The 16,172-nt window shown below is 45.4% G+C and overlaps 2 protein-coding genes and 1 long non-coding RNA gene across 4 annotated transcripts; 2 read left to right on the top strand and 1 right to left on the bottom strand.

Annotated features, from left to right (window-relative positions):
• Positions 1–29: 29 nt before the first annotated feature.
• NDUFA2 (NADH:ubiquinone oxidoreductase subunit A2) lies at positions 30–4,275 on the top strand. Its single transcript, XM_079983714.1, has 3 exons — positions 30–189; positions 2,422–2,528; positions 4,065–4,275. Exons 1-3 carry the CDS (start codon positions 83–85, stop codon positions 4,154–4,156), a joined length of 306 nt encoding a protein of 101 aa, XP_079839840.1. The 5' UTR covers positions 30–82; the 3' UTR covers positions 4,157–4,275.
• Positions 4,276–4,735: 460 nt separating this feature from the next.
• Positions 4,736–14,734, bottom strand: TMCO6 (transmembrane and coiled-coil domains 6). 2 transcript variants are annotated; one of them, XM_079983600.1, is made up of 12 exons: positions 14,079–14,734; positions 13,794–13,918; positions 12,690–12,802; positions 11,623–11,806; positions 10,794–10,898; positions 10,259–10,344; positions 8,751–8,867; positions 7,995–8,106; positions 7,728–7,908; positions 6,663–6,754; positions 5,127–5,294; positions 4,736–5,033 (listed from the first exon to the last, which is right to left on the bottom strand). In XM_079983600.1, exons 1-12 carry the CDS (start codon positions 14,230–14,232, stop codon positions 4,851–4,853), a joined length of 1,620 nt encoding a protein of 539 aa, XP_079839726.1. In that variant the 5' UTR covers positions 14,233–14,734; the 3' UTR covers positions 4,736–4,850. The 2 variants fall into 2 exon arrangements, with proteins under 2 accessions (XP_079839726.1, XP_079839727.1); XM_079983601.1 differs by having other exon boundaries at positions 12,690–12,799.
• On the top strand, positions 5,301–6,308 carry LOC307220069. Its single transcript, XR_013840682.1, has 2 exons — positions 5,301–5,699; positions 5,737–6,308. It is a non-coding gene; the product is annotated as an uncharacterized lncRNA (long non-coding RNA).
• Positions 14,735–16,172: the final 1,438 nt, after the last annotated feature.

Below are 16,172 nucleotides of genomic sequence, written 5' to 3'. Positions count from 1 at the left end.
AGACGACAAGAAGACGACAACGGGACGCGCCGATTGGCCAGCAGGTTGCGCTTCGGGGAGCGGGGGAACCTCGAGTGCCAAGATGGCGGCCTCCTCAGCTGCGCGGGTCGTTCAGGGCGGCCTCTCTCGGAACCTCAAGGAGCTCCGCATCCACCTCTGCCAGCGCTCGCCGGCCAGCCAGGGGGTCAGGTACGCGAGGCGAGGGGAGGCCTTTCCCTCCCCTGACAGCCCGGCCTTTTCCGCTCATTTGTTAAAAGCTTGCAGCTTGACAGGTCGTGGGGGTGGGCAGAGGCTCACAGGCAGTTTTATTATAAGAGTTATTGTTACTGTCATATATTTACTGTGCTCATGTCCCGCTTTTTTCCCTTTCAGGGACTTGAAGCGGCTTAGAGATCAATAAATCTCTAAATAAAAATAGGAAAAGCAATAATTAAAAACAATTAAGTATTCACAGAATCACAGAATTGTTAGCCTCTCTCTGTTTCGCAAGGTGAGGTTTGCTGTTTGCTTAGGGAATGGGGGGCGCCGGCATGAAGGGCAGTAATAGTGGCCGTTAGTTGTCCTTTTGCATGTTCGTATCAAACACCAGGGACGCAGGTGGCGCTGTGGGTTAAAGCCTCAGCGCCTAGGGCTTGCTGATCGAAAGGTCGGCGGTTTGAATCCCTGCGGCGGGGTGCGCTCCCGCGGCTCGGTCCCAGCGCCTGCCAACCTAGCAGTTCGAAAGCACCTCCGGGTGCAAGTAGATAAATAGGGACCGCTTACCAGCGGGAAGGTAAACGGCGTTTCCGTGTGCGGCTCTGGCTCTGGCTCTGGCCAGAGCAGCGATGTCACGCTGGCCACGTGACCCGGAAGTGTCTCTGGACAGCGCTGGCCCCTGGCCTCTTAAGTGAGATGGGCGCACAACCCCAGAGTCTGTCAAGACTGGCCCGTACGGGCAGGGGTACCTTTACCTTTACCTTTATCAAACACCAGGAAAAAAAACAACCACCCAGAACAAGCCATGGTGGACTTGTACTCCAAAAGGAATCATAGAATCATAGTCGGGTTGGAAGGAATCCCAAGGGTCATCTAGTCAACGGCCTGCAATGCAGGAATCTGAACTAAAGCATGTGTGCTTTATCTGAGATTCCTGCATTGCACAGGTTCGACTAGATTGATAGAAGTGTGTGTGTGTGTATTACAATAAAAACAGCAGAGCACCAGCTTTTGTACTAGGAATGGACATTGGTTTTGAATCACAAAAGTAAAGGTAAAAACCATATTGACTAATAAGGAAAAAAGCCCAAAGGGCATATTATTTTTATTAGTTATTAAATTTGTATACCACCCTTTATATGGATAACAGGGCAGTTCACAGCACAAAAGTAAAAGATAAAAACACAAAATATTTAATAAAACAAGAACAAAAACCATACAAATAACCCCCACATTTTAAATGATAAGGGATGTTAATCAGCCAATATTAATATTAGAAGCAATACCTTTACAAGGCCAACTCGTGCTTTTATGGGGGGGGGGGAAGCGGGAAGAGTAAAAAATGAGGTTCCAATAAATACTCCTATCTTGACAAAGGTGCTGTGGGTGTCCTAACACAGATTATGGTAATTTGATTTGGATGTATCCAATAGGTCAACCCACCTTGAACACTTTATTGTAATAGCAGCTAACCAGCTGAGCAGAGAAGCCACAAAGCCAAGTCCAGTGCTGTTCTAGTTACTGTTATATATACAGTATATGCCACTGAAGAAGTTTGCTAAAGCTTAAACACATCTGGTTTCATCAGGATATACTGAACATTACTGGATTATATTAACCTCTTAGGCTATTGGGAAAATTGTAGGAAAAAATGATATACAGTCAAACCTTGGTTCCTGAATGGCTCTGTTTCCAAACATTTCAGCTCCCAAAGCCGAAAACCTAAAAGTAAATGCTCCGGTTTTCAGACTTCGTTGGAAGCCGAACGTCCGATGTGGCTTCCGCTTGAGTGCAGGATGCTTTTGCAACCTATTGGAAGCCGCGCCAGATTATGTTCGGATTATGTTCAACAACTGAGGTTTGACTGTACTAGTCATATATTTTTTTCACACCTTGCTGAGCTTTAGCTCAATTTTTTAAACTATGTTCATGCGAAACTGGGTTTTTAAGAAATTTGTAATGGTCGACAAGCTGCCCTGAAATACAGTGTACGTATCACTACAACTCTAGAATTTTGTTGGATGTGTTTGGAGCACACCCAGTTGTTTCAAAAATGGCAAGACTCCTGGAACATGCCCCCAAAACCCTGTGCTACAGATAAATATAGGAAGTATTCTCTGAATGTTTGACACTTGAAAGACACTATCTGTATCCTACTGACTTTTCATGAAAGTTTAGAAGACCCTCATCCTAATGCATGCTGGTGTGTTTGCTTCTTCTTTGCAGAGATTTCATTAAACAACATTATGTGGCTTTAAAGAAAGCAAATCCAGATTTCCCTATCCTGATCAGAGAGTGCTCAGATGTGCAACCCAAGCTCTGGGCTAGATATGGTGAGTTGGCGGGGGGGGGGGCGCGTATGTTACAAGTTTGCTATACAATTAGGTAGAAATAATATGTTGGACAGTTCAAGTAGTAGCCTTTCCTTGAGGAATAAAGCTTTTCAGCCCTGCCTGGATTTTTATTGTTGAAGGCCACTAGCAAACACTTCTTGGACAACTCCAGCCCAGTAAGCCACTTGCACTTTCTCCCCACAACTGCTCCAAATCTGCTCTATAATGTTTTCTCTCCTATACAAATAGATCATGTTGGAAAACATTTACATTGACAGACAACAGAAACCTTGGCAGTTTTTTCAATGTTGGCTAGTAGCTTACATGAAGTATCTACTGGGAACAGAGCTGGCACTCTCTTCTGATAGAAATATGTGTCCCCAGGGTGCTTTCCACCCAGGATTTACCTTTTAGAATTTTTAAACAAAAAATGTTTTTTTTTAAATCGAGTTAGAATTTTTTTGTTCATGAGAGCTGCTTTTGTTGGACAAGGAAATTGCTGCATCTCTGTAATGCAGAAGGGATCAAGAGAAAAATGGATAAACGTAAGACAAGAGAGTGGATAGAAACGGTCTGTGGCCGCCAGAGAGGAAACGTAACTGAGCACATGGCCTTTGGTAAATAATGAATTGGCTCCCTCTCTCCCCCCACCCAAGGGCTCGTTTCAACACTTATCCTACTCATTTTCTTCCAAAATAGGTACTTAAGTTTAGGAGCTGTTGGAAAAACTTCAACAGCTTTAAAGTTTTAAAGTAAACTTAGCTAGTCTTGACTTAATTAAGGCTCAGGCCCCTGACTTAATATTTCTGATAACTGGCACCATAAGGCCTCTTTACTAGTACTTTGCCAGATACATCTAAATAGAGAATAGTGGCATTGAATCATATGCTTTAACACCTTCTGTAAATACTGACTCAATCAGTACTACAGCAGACTAGAGAGTTCCCAATAGCTGAAGTAGCTGAGGACTGCGGTGATAGTGAAAACCTTCTAGCCTTATCTGATGTGGCAGCTTTGATGTCAACTGGGTAGTCCACAAAGTGGAGGAGCTAAGGATGGACTTGCTGGCCAAATCCTGTTCCCCAACCCTGAAGCAGAAGTGAATGTCAGCTCTTCTGAAAAGCATTTGTTTGCACCAAGTCTGTGCTAGTGCATCCAAAAGCAATTCAGGTTATAGGTGGAACACATCCCCCTAGGACACTGCATTTCAGTTTTTAATGTAGTAGCTTCCTGAAAGTAGAAATCCCTGTATCATGCATTGTCTGTGCAGGGCGTTTTGTTTCCTAACACTGCTTGTCAGTGAAACTGTAGGAAAGTGAGGCTGCTATGTGTATGCTATGTGTATGCATTTCCTGAGTTTTATTGCTGTACCTACATTTACATCTGTGTATAGTAAAGCAGAGCATGTCTAAAGGGAGCTGTTAGCAGTGTAGGTTGCAAACACATGGTGGCTCGATCAAAGTGTCTGAAATCATTTCTTCAAATGAAAACCGTCCATGGTATATGCCTTTCACCCAACTTTTGTGTTTTCCTCAGCGTTTGGCAGAGAGAAGAGTGTATCACTGAATAACCTAAACATGGACCAAGTTGCCAAAGCCTTGGAGAATGTTGTTAACAGCAAAGCATAAGGGAAACAAATGGCAACTGAATTTGAGTCTAATTCCAGATGTAGATCACTTCTATGTGTAACTTGCATATAAAAGAATTCAACTTAGAAAATAAAGCTGAAATATCTTGTTTAAGCCAAGATGGTCCCCTGTAAGTTGATTCTTCTCACACTATTGTTAATCTTTTCACACCCAGTGCTAGGCTAAAGAACAGTTTAGAGAACAGGTGGCGCTGTGGGTTAAAGCCTCAGCGCCTAGGACTTGCCGATCGAAAGGTCGGCGGTTCGAATCCCTGCGGCGGGGTGCGCTCCCGCTGCTCGGTCCCAGCGCCTGCCAACCTAGCAGTTCGAAAGCACCTCCGGGTGCAAGTAGATAAATAGGGACCGCTTACCAGCGGGAAGGTAAACGGCGTTTCCGTGTGCGGCTCTGGCTCGCCAGAGCAGCGATGTCACGCTGGCCACGTGACCCGGAAGTGTCTCCGGACAGCGCTGGCCCCTGGCCTCTTAAGTGAGATGGGCGCACAACCCCAGAGTCTGTCAAGACTGGCCTGTACGGGCAGGGGTACCTTTACCTTTACCTTTAAACATCACAGAATAAGGCTTCTCTAGAAGTACCAGGGATATTTACTTTTATCACTCTTCAGAAAAACAAAAAAGTGTTCTGTTCACAGGCTTGTTAGCAACAAGCCAGCATGGCTGCTTTGTATGTATCACTATCAACTTTGTAAGGAAGTAGACTGTAGATTTTCAGCTGAAGCATGAAGGGGACAATTCTGGGGGAGAGCGGTCAGCTGGCTGGCAGTCCAAATGAGCACTTTGACCCGTTCTTGCAGCTGTAGTTTATCCTGATGCTGCTCTAGGGCCTGTAGTCCTGACTGACCTACAAAATCAGCGGCAGCCTGGGACAAAAAAGAGAATACCAAAGTTAGTTCTGAGCTTGCTCATAACTCTTGAGCCTTCAGAAAATACAGGAATAACAGATAGCCAAATACCTCTGGCCAGTGATGGAAGAGGAGATGCAGTAGTTCAAGATCTTGAGCCACGACTTGGTCATCAGGAAGGGCAAGGATGCTAATGAGGGGGAAGAGTACAGCCTTCTGATGCAGTGCCTGGCAGTAGACAGAGCCCTTAGCAGCTATGTTGCACAGCACTGTCAGAACCTGAAGAAGACACCAAAAGGCTAAGGTTAGGATTCTGCCACTCTAATCTTTACAGTAGTATCAAGGAACTTCTGTGGCCTTAAATATCTGGCACTGATTGCTTGCCTGTTTGCTTTTCACTGCCTCCTCTTTGAAGATTCAGGAAGTTGTACCAGCTAGTGACATATCTAGAACTTCCTATATTGTTGAACTGGTGCTCAGTATATGTAGCCTGCTCAGTTCCCTTAGCTGATGCACCTCTCTTAATTTCAATTGGGCTGGAAGCAAGAAGGGCACCCTCAAGCAAAACGAAGGTTTCCACATAGCTAGTGGAACCCTGAGGAATACTAGCATGGCTTGTGACCCAACTACCTTCCCCTGTACCAACCACCTTGGACCCTACAATCAGCAGATGAGTCCTTGCTGGTGAGGGCTGCCTAGTTGGCATTGACCTGTGACAGAGCCTTCTTAGTAGCAGTTCCTGGTGAAGTGCATTTGTCTCCCTCACCATTGACATTCAGGAAGAATTTAAAAACATTACTGTTTAGCCAAGCTTTTGATGGCTGAAAGATACTGCTCCTGGCAACCCTTGAAATCACTAGTTGAGAAAACGCTTAATTGCTTTTAGAATGCTTCCTCCCTTTGTGGGGAAAGCCAGTATATAAATTAAATAAACTCCCTGGCCTCTAAAACTCCTTGGAAAATGGTGTATTACAGAACCTAAAGACAAAAACTGACCAAACAGCAGAAAAAGTTGTGCTAAGAAGAATTTTAAGTACAGAATGAATCTCATCACCATTGACAAATCCAGTATTTATAAATTAGTGTTTTTATTCTACTAAATACCCTTTTAAATGTGTTTATGGGAGAGGGGAGGGAGGTTATTGCATTTGGTTTGTGGTATTTTTTCCTTGTTTTTATTATGTATTTTGCATTTTTCTCTCCTATTTTTATGTTGTGAACCACTTTGAGATCTAAGGATGAAGGATGGTATACAAATTGAACAAATAATAAAGTAAGAATAATTTAAAAAGACAGACTGCCAGTTTCACATCAGTGGCTGAAATGGCTGTTGAGAGCCATCCCCTTAGGCGTCCATCTGCATGCAATTTGAACACAACACACTTCAAAGAGATGGCTCTCAGCACCCATCAGCTGATGAACACTAAAAGCCAATCAGCTGCACTAGGGGGTTCCCAATGGATACTTCCTAGTATGGCTGATTTTGGTGAGGCTCTCTACCAAAACCAATCAGTGTTAAGAGGCAGCCCTAATTGCCAAAAGTCACATTTCCCAAAACTGCACAAAGTGAATAAATAGTTTCAAATTCTCTGGTGTTCATAGAGGGGAGGAAATCCATCCTCAACCCTGATCAATACTGTAACCTACCAGCAAGCTCAGCCTCTCGTAGCTCAAGAGTTTCAGTAGAGATGGAAAGAGGTCTGGGTTGAGCAAAGCAGAGCATGATCTGATGCTGTCAGCTAGGGAAAGAAAGAAAAATCTCAATCCCTATTGGCATACTGTTCAACAGAGGAAAAGTGAGCTACCTGGAAGAGTCATCTGCAGAGGAAACTTTCAGCATGTTTACAGTAGGCAGCTAAAACAGGCTTTAGCTAATGAATCTAGTCTTTCCCAGCCCCAAAGGAGAAAAGCCTAGGATGCATGAGCAAGTCACCCTAGTTTTTTGCTGCGTGATGCAAGGATACTACACCTCACAAATCTCATTGTCTGCCTGTAAACCTCTCTGTACTGGAAACTTTTAATAATACCTTATGCTGTATGCCACCTAGACAACAATGTTATTAGGTGACTTTAAATGGGTGTGCAGGCGGGTTTAAATCCTGAAGAATTTAAGCCCCACACTTCAGCTTAGGAGCAGGGGTTAGATCTTTTCAGTCTGGCAGGCTTCAATGCAAACCCTGATTCAGGATGGTGTTTGCACTGCAATTACCTGCTAAAATGGACACCCACCTACAACCCCCACCCCGGCTTTAGCAGAGGATTCCATTCACCCCCTTCATGTATCAGAAGGGGGTAAGCATCAGAATCTCCTGCTAAAGGGGTGTTTTTCACATTGTTTTAGCAGGTGATTCCATACAAGCCTGCTAAAACGATGGGGGAAAGCCTCTTATTTTTAGCAGCACCTGGCACATGGTATCATTGTGATGTCCTGTGATTGACAAGCAGGCAGCCCCACCTACCAATCCTGATAAGAAACTGGCTTGTTGAGCCAAAAAGGTCCCAGCCCCCGTTATAAATAAAGTAATTAGGCTGTAAAAGAAAATGCTAATCTCATTAATTTATTGTTAACTGTTGAGATCTACCTATCCTTAGTACTATCAAGGTCAATATTCTTTGCCCAATTAGAAGATTCCAATAGATAACAAAGGAGAGGCAAGGCAGCAGTACCACTTGGTTTCTCATCTAGTGCTAACTGTGTGTGCCAGGACATACCTGTCAGATTGTTGATGAGCCACAGACACTCCTGGGCAATGAAGAGGTGTTCGGAGACAAAGTTCTGTATGAATTCAAACAAGGCCCTTAGAAGTCTCTCTTCCTGTTCTACGAGTTCACCATCGCCCACTTCATCTTCTGCAAGAAGATTGGCAACACACCGCACCACAGGACAAATCAACTGACAAGAGAATTGAAAAAAATACATTCAGAAGGAGAGCCGGGGGCACAGCCTGGCACCTCAAATATATTTCCTATTTACTTTACCAGTTCTACACCCTCAACTGATGTTGTTGAGATCACAGAAGCCAGTTCTAGCAACAGCTGCACAAGGGATGGCACAGTCCTTTGAGAGATCAGCAGTGAGTTGTTCACCCGGCTACAGAAAGGAAAATAAAGGACAGCTATCCCACTTCAGTAGGACTAGGTAGAGTCCCACCTCTATCCAACCCATTAAAAGGCTTTTCTCCTATTCAGTCTGCTCATTTTTCAAGTGAAATCAGTTTTTGAATACGCAAAGTTGAAAGTGGGGGGAATGGGATGTTAGAAATGGTTGTAAGGTGCAGGCAACAGTAGCCATGAAAAACTGAGTTAGACTTTGTGACCTTGCTATATTATCTCACTCATCACCCTGGCTTTACAGGAAGGGGTTAGCTCAGTGGGTCTTAGGCCATTTTCAGGTGAACCTCACTTGACAGCTTCAGGGGACCAGCAGGATTTAGAACCAAAGGATACTGCCCACTTATCAAGATGACTGGCATGGATAAAAATGATCTGCCATTAAAGAGCCAACATTTTCCATTCTTCATATTTCCTCAGCAAAGGGGTGGGAGGTGGGGAACATAGTTTGTTTACGGAGCAAATATTTGTGCAAGCTTCCCTAAACTGAAAGTCAGGCCCATGCCCTTTGCATTTTTGTTCCCAATGTGCACTACCAACATGCACAGACAACCCACCTCCATGTCTCACTCAAGAATCCTAACCCACTACTTAGGACCTCCTATGTACCACAAAAACATTTACCTACAAATAATGTAGTGAAGACCCCATGCAAATTCCACTGCAGCTCCTATTCCTTCTTCCAGGTTGGAACAAACCAGGTGAAGCATGTCTTTGGGGAGGGTGGAATTTAGGACCAAGCTGGGGGCAGAAGAAGAAAAATACTCTGTTAAGTTATTAGGGGAACCATGTCAACTATCCCAGAGGCAGAGAGTGATAGTAGTTGGAGGAGAGATATTGCTTTTGGTAGCTTTACACATGCCTTTCTGTATAGTTTTAAGGACAAGCTACATATCATCTACCATTCCATAGATATATTTGACAAAAAAAATCTGATTGACTTTTTAAATATATCTGTTCTAGTGAGGGGTTGAGGAAGATACACATGAAACTGCCCCAACAGCTCCACTGTCAGGACATGGGCATCAGACATGGCCTTTTAACAATGCGTCCACCTCTCCTCAAGCCACATGATTTCCTCCCTCCCTCCCAGCCTCCCCAAAACTGCAGCATTTCAGAAACTAAAGGTGCAGCTTATTATCTACTTGCTTAATTAACATGCAGAACTTGGAATGTTAAAAGGGTATTTTGAACAGGACAAGGTACCAAGATTCACATGATAACACTTGATACTTCATATCAAAATACAGTGTATAATTTGTGCGGTGGATCTTCTTGCAACAATGATATAAAAGTGACAGTTTCTATGAATCTAACTGTAAAGTAAGGATATGAAAGACATCATAAAATAAAGGAAGAAATTTCACAAGGCATAGGCAAGGCCCACCGCCTAAAATGGTTAACACCACACAAACTCCAATGAGAAAGATGTTGGTGTGGCAAAAGAAATCTTCGGGATTTTAAAGCCAGATCATTCCATTAATGTTAAAGACTAAGATTATAGCTAAAGTATGTCCCCATAGAAAGCTTATTTGTGGCGCTGGTTGATTCACTTCTGCTGCCAGCATACAGGAGACCAGGGCCAGAATCCCCACTCAGCCATGAAGCTCACTGGGTGACCTTGAGCCAGTCACCACCAGGGTTGAAATGGGCAGGAGGAGAACCATGTACACCACCTCAAGCTCTTTGGAAGACAAAGGAGATATATAAATGCAATTAATAAAATAAATAAATAAATAATAATAAGTTAGTAAATGAGTGACACCAAGATTGGTGCCTCATGTGCACATATACTTTTTTAAGGGACTGGCATAACCAAGAAGGAAGCTGGCTATGTCATGCACAGAACAGTTGTCAGCACCCGGGGCAAGGCAAGTAATTTGCGCCCCCTAACCCGCACGCCTGGCACCCCTCCCCTCCACAGTGGGCGGCGACCCGGCGGCTCGGAATGGATTTGCACAGCAGTGAGAGAGAGTGAGTGAGCCAGGTAGGGGCAGAGAGCTGCGAGTGCGAACGCCCCCCCCGATGTTGCGCCCGGTGTGGCCGGCCCCCCCTGCACCCCCCACGCTACGCCACTGGCACAGACACACACAGATACACGTCAAATTCTGAAATGAAGAGATTCCACTTACGGTATGATTTCAGCTGGAGCTTCCTTAGACTGCAAGAGCTGTGACAGAACATAGCCAACACCTTCCCGCACCACCACATGAGGGGACTGAAATCAGAGTACAACAATCACCATCCACTGGTTCAGAGTAAAAGGCTTCAGTGTGTTATGTACCCTGTGGAAACACATATGTGGTTGCAGGGGTGGAGGGTACAGCTGATTAACTGCTGTATTCCTTCAGACATTTCTCAGGAAGTTAAAAATATAAGCAGAAAGCTTAATGATGCTAAGAACAGCAAGCTGCTCTTTGAGAACATCTTATTAATTGCCTTCACGGGTTATTGTATAATCAAATGAAATAAGCCACAATAAATCATTCAGTTCTGGGCAGCAGGGTACAGAGTCCTCAGTCTCTGTGTTGCGTATGCAGTCGAGGGATTCTACTTATTCTAACAGTGGTAAATGGATAGTGCATGACTCAAATGCACTCTTTGATTTGACAAGGCTTGTACGCAGCTGGCATCCAGAATGTCTGGCAAAGACTCTTTCCCACTTACCTGGATGCAGGATGCCAATACTGGGATAATGCCCTGAGGTAGAAGTTGTTTCTTCACAGCCGTCATCTCAACCACCAAGTTCCCCAATGTGTACAAACACAGCTCCTGAAATACAGCAGGGAGGAACATACTCCATATTCACCATTCTATAACTGCAACTTCTTGCACAATGCTACAATACCTGCAAACAACTCTAGAGGCAGGAAACATTTCCACTGGAGCGGAGAGTAGCTGAGAAGATTTGGGGATGCAGAGATGTAACAGCTCAAGCAGAGCTTGAGAAATATAGGCAATGGAAACATATACTTCTGAAAATAATATTAATGTGATCAGTAACTTTACACCAATTGTCAGAGGTCAGCATCCATGTGAGCCTTTACTACCACTCCTCAATGGGAGACCTCCTATCCAATGAACCTTACAATGATTCTTCCAACTATGGCTGGACTACAATCACTCCCTCATTCCAGGATGTACTTGCAGCCAAGTTCATGTCACTGCAAAAGGCCCAGGCAGCCGCAACTTTCTCTAGTCTTCACATTTACCTATCCCATGTTCTTCAGACCTTTAATCCACACTTTTCTGGTATCTAGTGGCCTAAGCTGGGGCACATTTGCTTCAAATATGCAAAAGGGCCTGTTTTATCAGATAAAACCCAATTAAGTTGACGTTCCATCTTGAGCCACTTTTTAAACTCAAAAAATAAAGAGTATGCTGGAGAGGATAGTTTTCATACTCTGTAATGTGGAGCCTGGTGTAGGCAAAAGGTCACACTTCATTTGCCTTACCAGAAGCTGGAACAGCCAAGTACCGCCAGACTGGATCTTACCATTAGGGCTACACTGTGTCCAGAGAGGTACGTCAAGAGGTAGGAGGTTGCCGGCAAACACGCCTCAACCACATCAGGGTCACTGGAATGGGAGAGTTCATGTAAACAGCGAGCTGCATCCATCTGCAGATCTGCCAGATTGCCAGTGAAGAGACCAATCAGCACACGCATACTGCCCTCCAGCCTACAAAATTAAAACACCATCTTTATGCCGTCCTCTGCCAGAATCACATACTCTTTTTACTTATCTCTTCTACTGAAGGAAAGTAAGTGTGAAGTTGGAGCTATCCCAATAGCCTAGTAGTTGTCACTATTGCTCCTACTATCATTGTTATCATCATATTTATCTTTTACATTGACATAGCCACTCATCAAAAAATATCCCATGGGATATTACTGTTCATCTGCATGGCCCAGGAAATCAGGCGAATTCCAACTGAATGGCACTTAACAAACCTAAACAACTTGACAACTTATTTCCCACCCAGCCCAAACTGGAATTGAACATTGGAAAGTTTATTTAACCCAGATTGGAACAGAATATAAAGTTTACCCGTTCTTCCCACACCAAACCCCCACAAGTTAGTTCAGGTTATCAATTCAAAGTTAGAGTCTGTCTTAAAAAAACAGGAGGTTGTGCACACACCAGCCACAGCCAAAGAATAGTGAAAACAAACATCCAAAATCTAAAAGAAAGTTTGTCCTTGGGAGGCTTGTATACTCAGCCCTCTTCTCAACCCAGAAAACAGCAGGGAGGACAGAAACTGTAACAGACTAGCATTCAACACCCTGTTGGATGAAGAAGAGGAGAGCATTCCTGTGCACTAGAGAGTGCCTCTCTTCTTCTGGGGTGCTCATCTAATCTCTGGAGCTGCCACACTTTCAAGGTCATGGACATCTAATAGAAATCCAGCTAACAAGGAAGTTGGACCTCTCTCCACTTAAGTTGGGTTGTTTCTGCACAAGGTAAGATGTTGTACTGCACCTAAATAGTTCCATTTACTTCAGCACAGATAAGCAGGACCCCCCAGAATAGGCGTCAGCAGGTCAAGTGCACATTAACTAACCTGATGAATTTCTGCTGGTTTTCTCTGTGCTGAAGTCCTTGTCGAAGGAGACGCAGAGATGCTGCCCTGTCTTCTTTTCCTCTTTGGAGGTTTTTCAGCAGCTGTGAAATCTGCTAGTGAGCAAGACTGAATCAGTGACAGAACTTGAAGAGAAAGCAAATCTCAGGTGGAAGCCTCTTGCTGCTGTCCACCTCTGTAGTATGAAGGGCTGAAACAATCCTGGAGTCTCATAGACCAAGGTGCGGTGGGCTATGAAATTTAACTATTTAACATCTCTTTTGAAAGAAAAAGGACATCAACTTGAAATATTACTTGGATGTTGTACCGCTTACATGGCACTTTCATATACCGTGAAGAAGAGTTTGGATTTGATATCCCGCCTTTCACTCCCCTTCAGGAGTCTCAAAGTGGCTAACATTCTCCTTTCCCTTCCTCCCCCACAACAAACACTCTGTGAGGTGAGTGGGGCTGAGAGACTTCAAGAAGTGTGACTAGCCCAAGGTCACCCAGCAGCTGCATGTGGAGGAGCGGAGACGCGAACCCGGTTCCCCAGATTACGAGACTACCGCTCTTAACCACTACACCACACTGGCTCTTATGATCTCTGTGATCATAAAGGTAAAGGTAAAGGTACCCCTGCCCATCAGGGCCAGTCGTGTCCGACTCTAGGGTTGCATGCTCATCTCGCTGAAGAGGCCGGGAGCCAGCGCTGTCCAAAGACACTTCCGGGTCACGTGGCCAGCGTGACTAAGCTGCATCTGGCGAGCCAGCGCTGCACATGAAAATGCCGTTTACCTTCCCGCTAGAAAGCGGTCCCTATTTATCTACTTGCACTTAGGGGTGCTTTTGAACTGCTAGGTAGGCAGGAGCTGGGACCGAAAGACAGGAACTCACCCCGCCACGGGGATTCGAACCGCTGACCTTTTGATCAGCAGGTCCTAGGCTCTGTGGTTTAACCCACAGCGCCACCCGTGATCATAAGCTAGCTATAAATAAAAAATATCAGTTATCTCTAAACAAATCAAAGGGTTGTGTGATTAAGTGCACTGCATTTATTAATATCTAAGCCCCAATCAATTTTCAAAAAATGGACGATCTTCCTACCTCTTCTTCAGAGAGAGGAGCTGCTGCCTCACTGTCCGTTCCAACCTGCCCTTCATCCATCAAGGTGTCTTCACATAAAAGCCGCTTGCTGATCAACTGCTGATGCCTCCGCGCACTCCGTAGAGCTGCAAACAAAGCAGCACATTGTTATCAAACTGCCGCAATACAAGGAGCAAAACAAAGGAGCAAAAAGAGCTTGTTAAATGAGACTGCCACACAGAGCAAAGTAATGTGCAACTCTCTCTCTCGTCCCAATAAAGCTGCAGAAGGAAGTCACACACAAACCTGACTCACGCTCTCTCCTCCAAGTCCGCAGGTCCTCCACGCTGCAGTTGCGTGGCCCCCAGCGGCTTTTTCTCCAGCTCCTTGGACCAGCGACTCCATGGGAGGTAGCAGCTGCCGCTGCTTCAGCACCCGGGAGGGACCCAAGAGAGATCATAACTCCTGCTCTGAGCCTGGGATGCCCCCTTAGCAGCAGGTAGCAACATACAGAGCACCCCTCCTAAAAATGGGGGCAGAGCTGTCCCTTTAAAAGGACCAGCAGCTGGTCACTGCTGTCGGCTCCCAACTCGTGTCCACAGAGCCACACATTTGCGTGCAATTATGATTCTATATTTATTTGCACGCCGCCTTTTTCCCTGACATGGACTCAGTGATATGGCTCCCCCCGCGCGGGCCACGGCTCAAGGGCCCTCTCCCTCTTCCCCGGGCCTGCCTCTCAGGGGCCAACACCAGCGAGGCCGGTCTCTGAATGACAAGAGAGATGGACAAGCAGAGCCGCCGCAGCCGGAGTGCGGGCCGGGCGGAGGAGGCCTTGGTCCAGGCACAGACCAACTCCGCGCGGTTGCCAGGACAACAAACTCAAGAGCTATCCGACCGGGTCGCGGCCGGAAGAGAGGAAGTAAGGAGAGGGAGGGGCAGCCATCTTGGCGGATGTTTCAACTATCGGCTCAGTGCGCCTGCGCACGCCGTCCGGGAAAGGAAAAACTCAACGAAGGGAACTACAGACCCAAAAAGTGTAGAGTCGTCGAGCTCCCTGGATGAATGAGTTCCCTTGTCACATTGCGATGTTATTTTCAACCGCCTTCCCAGGGCAGAAGTGAGGGATGCCCTTAGGAATTCGAGGTTTTTCTTTAGCATCATTTGGAAGCGAGATAGGAGCAAAGAGATGAGGTCATTCGGGTCTTATAATTTATACTGCCTATTCCAATGCACACACAGTCCCTCTTAGCCCCTTACTGAGGACAGGAAGGGTGAGTTTGGAGGAAAGCTTGTGACTTACAACAGCCCTGCAGCGCCGGCCAGTGTTTAATATTGGGACTGGCGGGGGGGGGGTCCTAACTAAGGCTGAGAGTCAAAACAAAATAAAAAAATTCCTTCCAGTAGCACCTTAAAGACCAACTAAGTTAGTTCTTGGTATGAGCTTTCTTGTGCATGCACACTGAGAGGGCAGTTTGCCACAACCCTGCAGTACAGTGGTACCTCAGGTTACATACGCATCAGGTTACAGACTCCGCTAACTCAGAAATAGTACCTCGGGTTAAGAACTTTGCTTCAGGATAAGAAGAGAAATTGTGCTCCGGCAGTGCAGCGGAGGCAGGAGGTTCCATTATAGAATCATAGAATCCTAGAGTTGGAAGAGACCACAAGGGCCATCGAGTCCAACCCCCTGCCAAGCAGGAAACACCATCAGAGCACTCCTGACATATGGTTGTCAAGCCTCTGCTTAAAGACCTCCAAAGAAGGAGACTCCACCACACTCCTTGGCAGCAAATTCCACTGTCAAACAGCTCTTACTGTCAGGAAGTTCTTCCTAATGTTTAGGTGGAATCTTCTTTCTTGTAGTTTGGAACCATTGCTCCGTGTCCGCTTCTCTGGAGCAGCAGAAAACAACCTTTCTCCCTCCTCTATGTGACATCCTTTTATATATTTGAACATGGCTATCATATCACCCCTTAACCTCCTCTTCTCCAGGCTAAACATGCCCAGCTCCCTTAACCGTTCCTCATAAGGCATCGTTTCCAGGCCTTTGACCATTTTGGTTGCCCTCCTCTGGACACATTAGCTAAAGTGTTGCTTCAGGTTAAGAACAGTTTCAGGTTAAGAACGGACCTCCGGAACGAATTAAGTACCGTACTTAACCTGAGGTACCACTGTACACGTCACTGCCCTCCCCCGCGATCAAGTAAAACAATAGAAATACTTTACTAACTGACCAACCATGTTGGTTCTGCACCCCCCCAAAAAATCCTGACTACGCCCATGAAGCAACGTAAGTTTCTTTTCCTAGCCCTGTGGCAAGAAAGGATATATTGTGAGGGTAGCTTATGATAGCCCTGCAGTGAAGCCTACTGTTAATGCTACAAGTCAAATATTTTT

This window comes from Podarcis cretensis (genome assembly GCF_951804945.1).
Source record: "Podarcis cretensis genome assembly, chromosome: 7".
NCBI lineage: Eukaryota > Metazoa > Chordata > Lepidosauria > Squamata > Lacertidae > Podarcis > Podarcis cretensis.
This window is presented reverse-complemented; position numbering and strand designations above follow the sequence as displayed.

Coding starts and splice junctions, on each gene's coding strand:
- TMCO6 (XM_079983600.1), bottom strand. CDS start 14,232: ATGATCTCTCTTGGGTCCCTCCCGGGTGCTGAAGCAGCGGCAGCTGCT. Junction 10,345..10,793: donor TATTGGCATCCTGCATCCAG/GTAAGTGGGAAA, acceptor CTCTGATTTCAG/TCCCCTCATGTGGTGGTGCG. Junction 5,295..6,662: donor ACGAGAGGCTGAGCTTGCTG/GTAGGTTACAGT, acceptor TGTCTTCTTCAG/GTTCTGACAGTGCTGTGCAA.
- NDUFA2 (XM_079983714.1), top strand. CDS start 83: ATGGCGGCCTCCTCAGCTGCGCGGGTCGTTCAGGGCGGCCTCTCTCGG. Junction 190..2,421: donor CCGGCCAGCCAGGGGGTCAG/GTACGCGAGGCG, acceptor TCTTCTTTGCAG/AGATTTCATTAAACAACATT. Junction 2,529..4,064: donor CAAGCTCTGGGCTAGATATG/GTGAGTTGGCGG, acceptor TGTTTTCCTCAG/CGTTTGGCAGAGAGAAGAGT.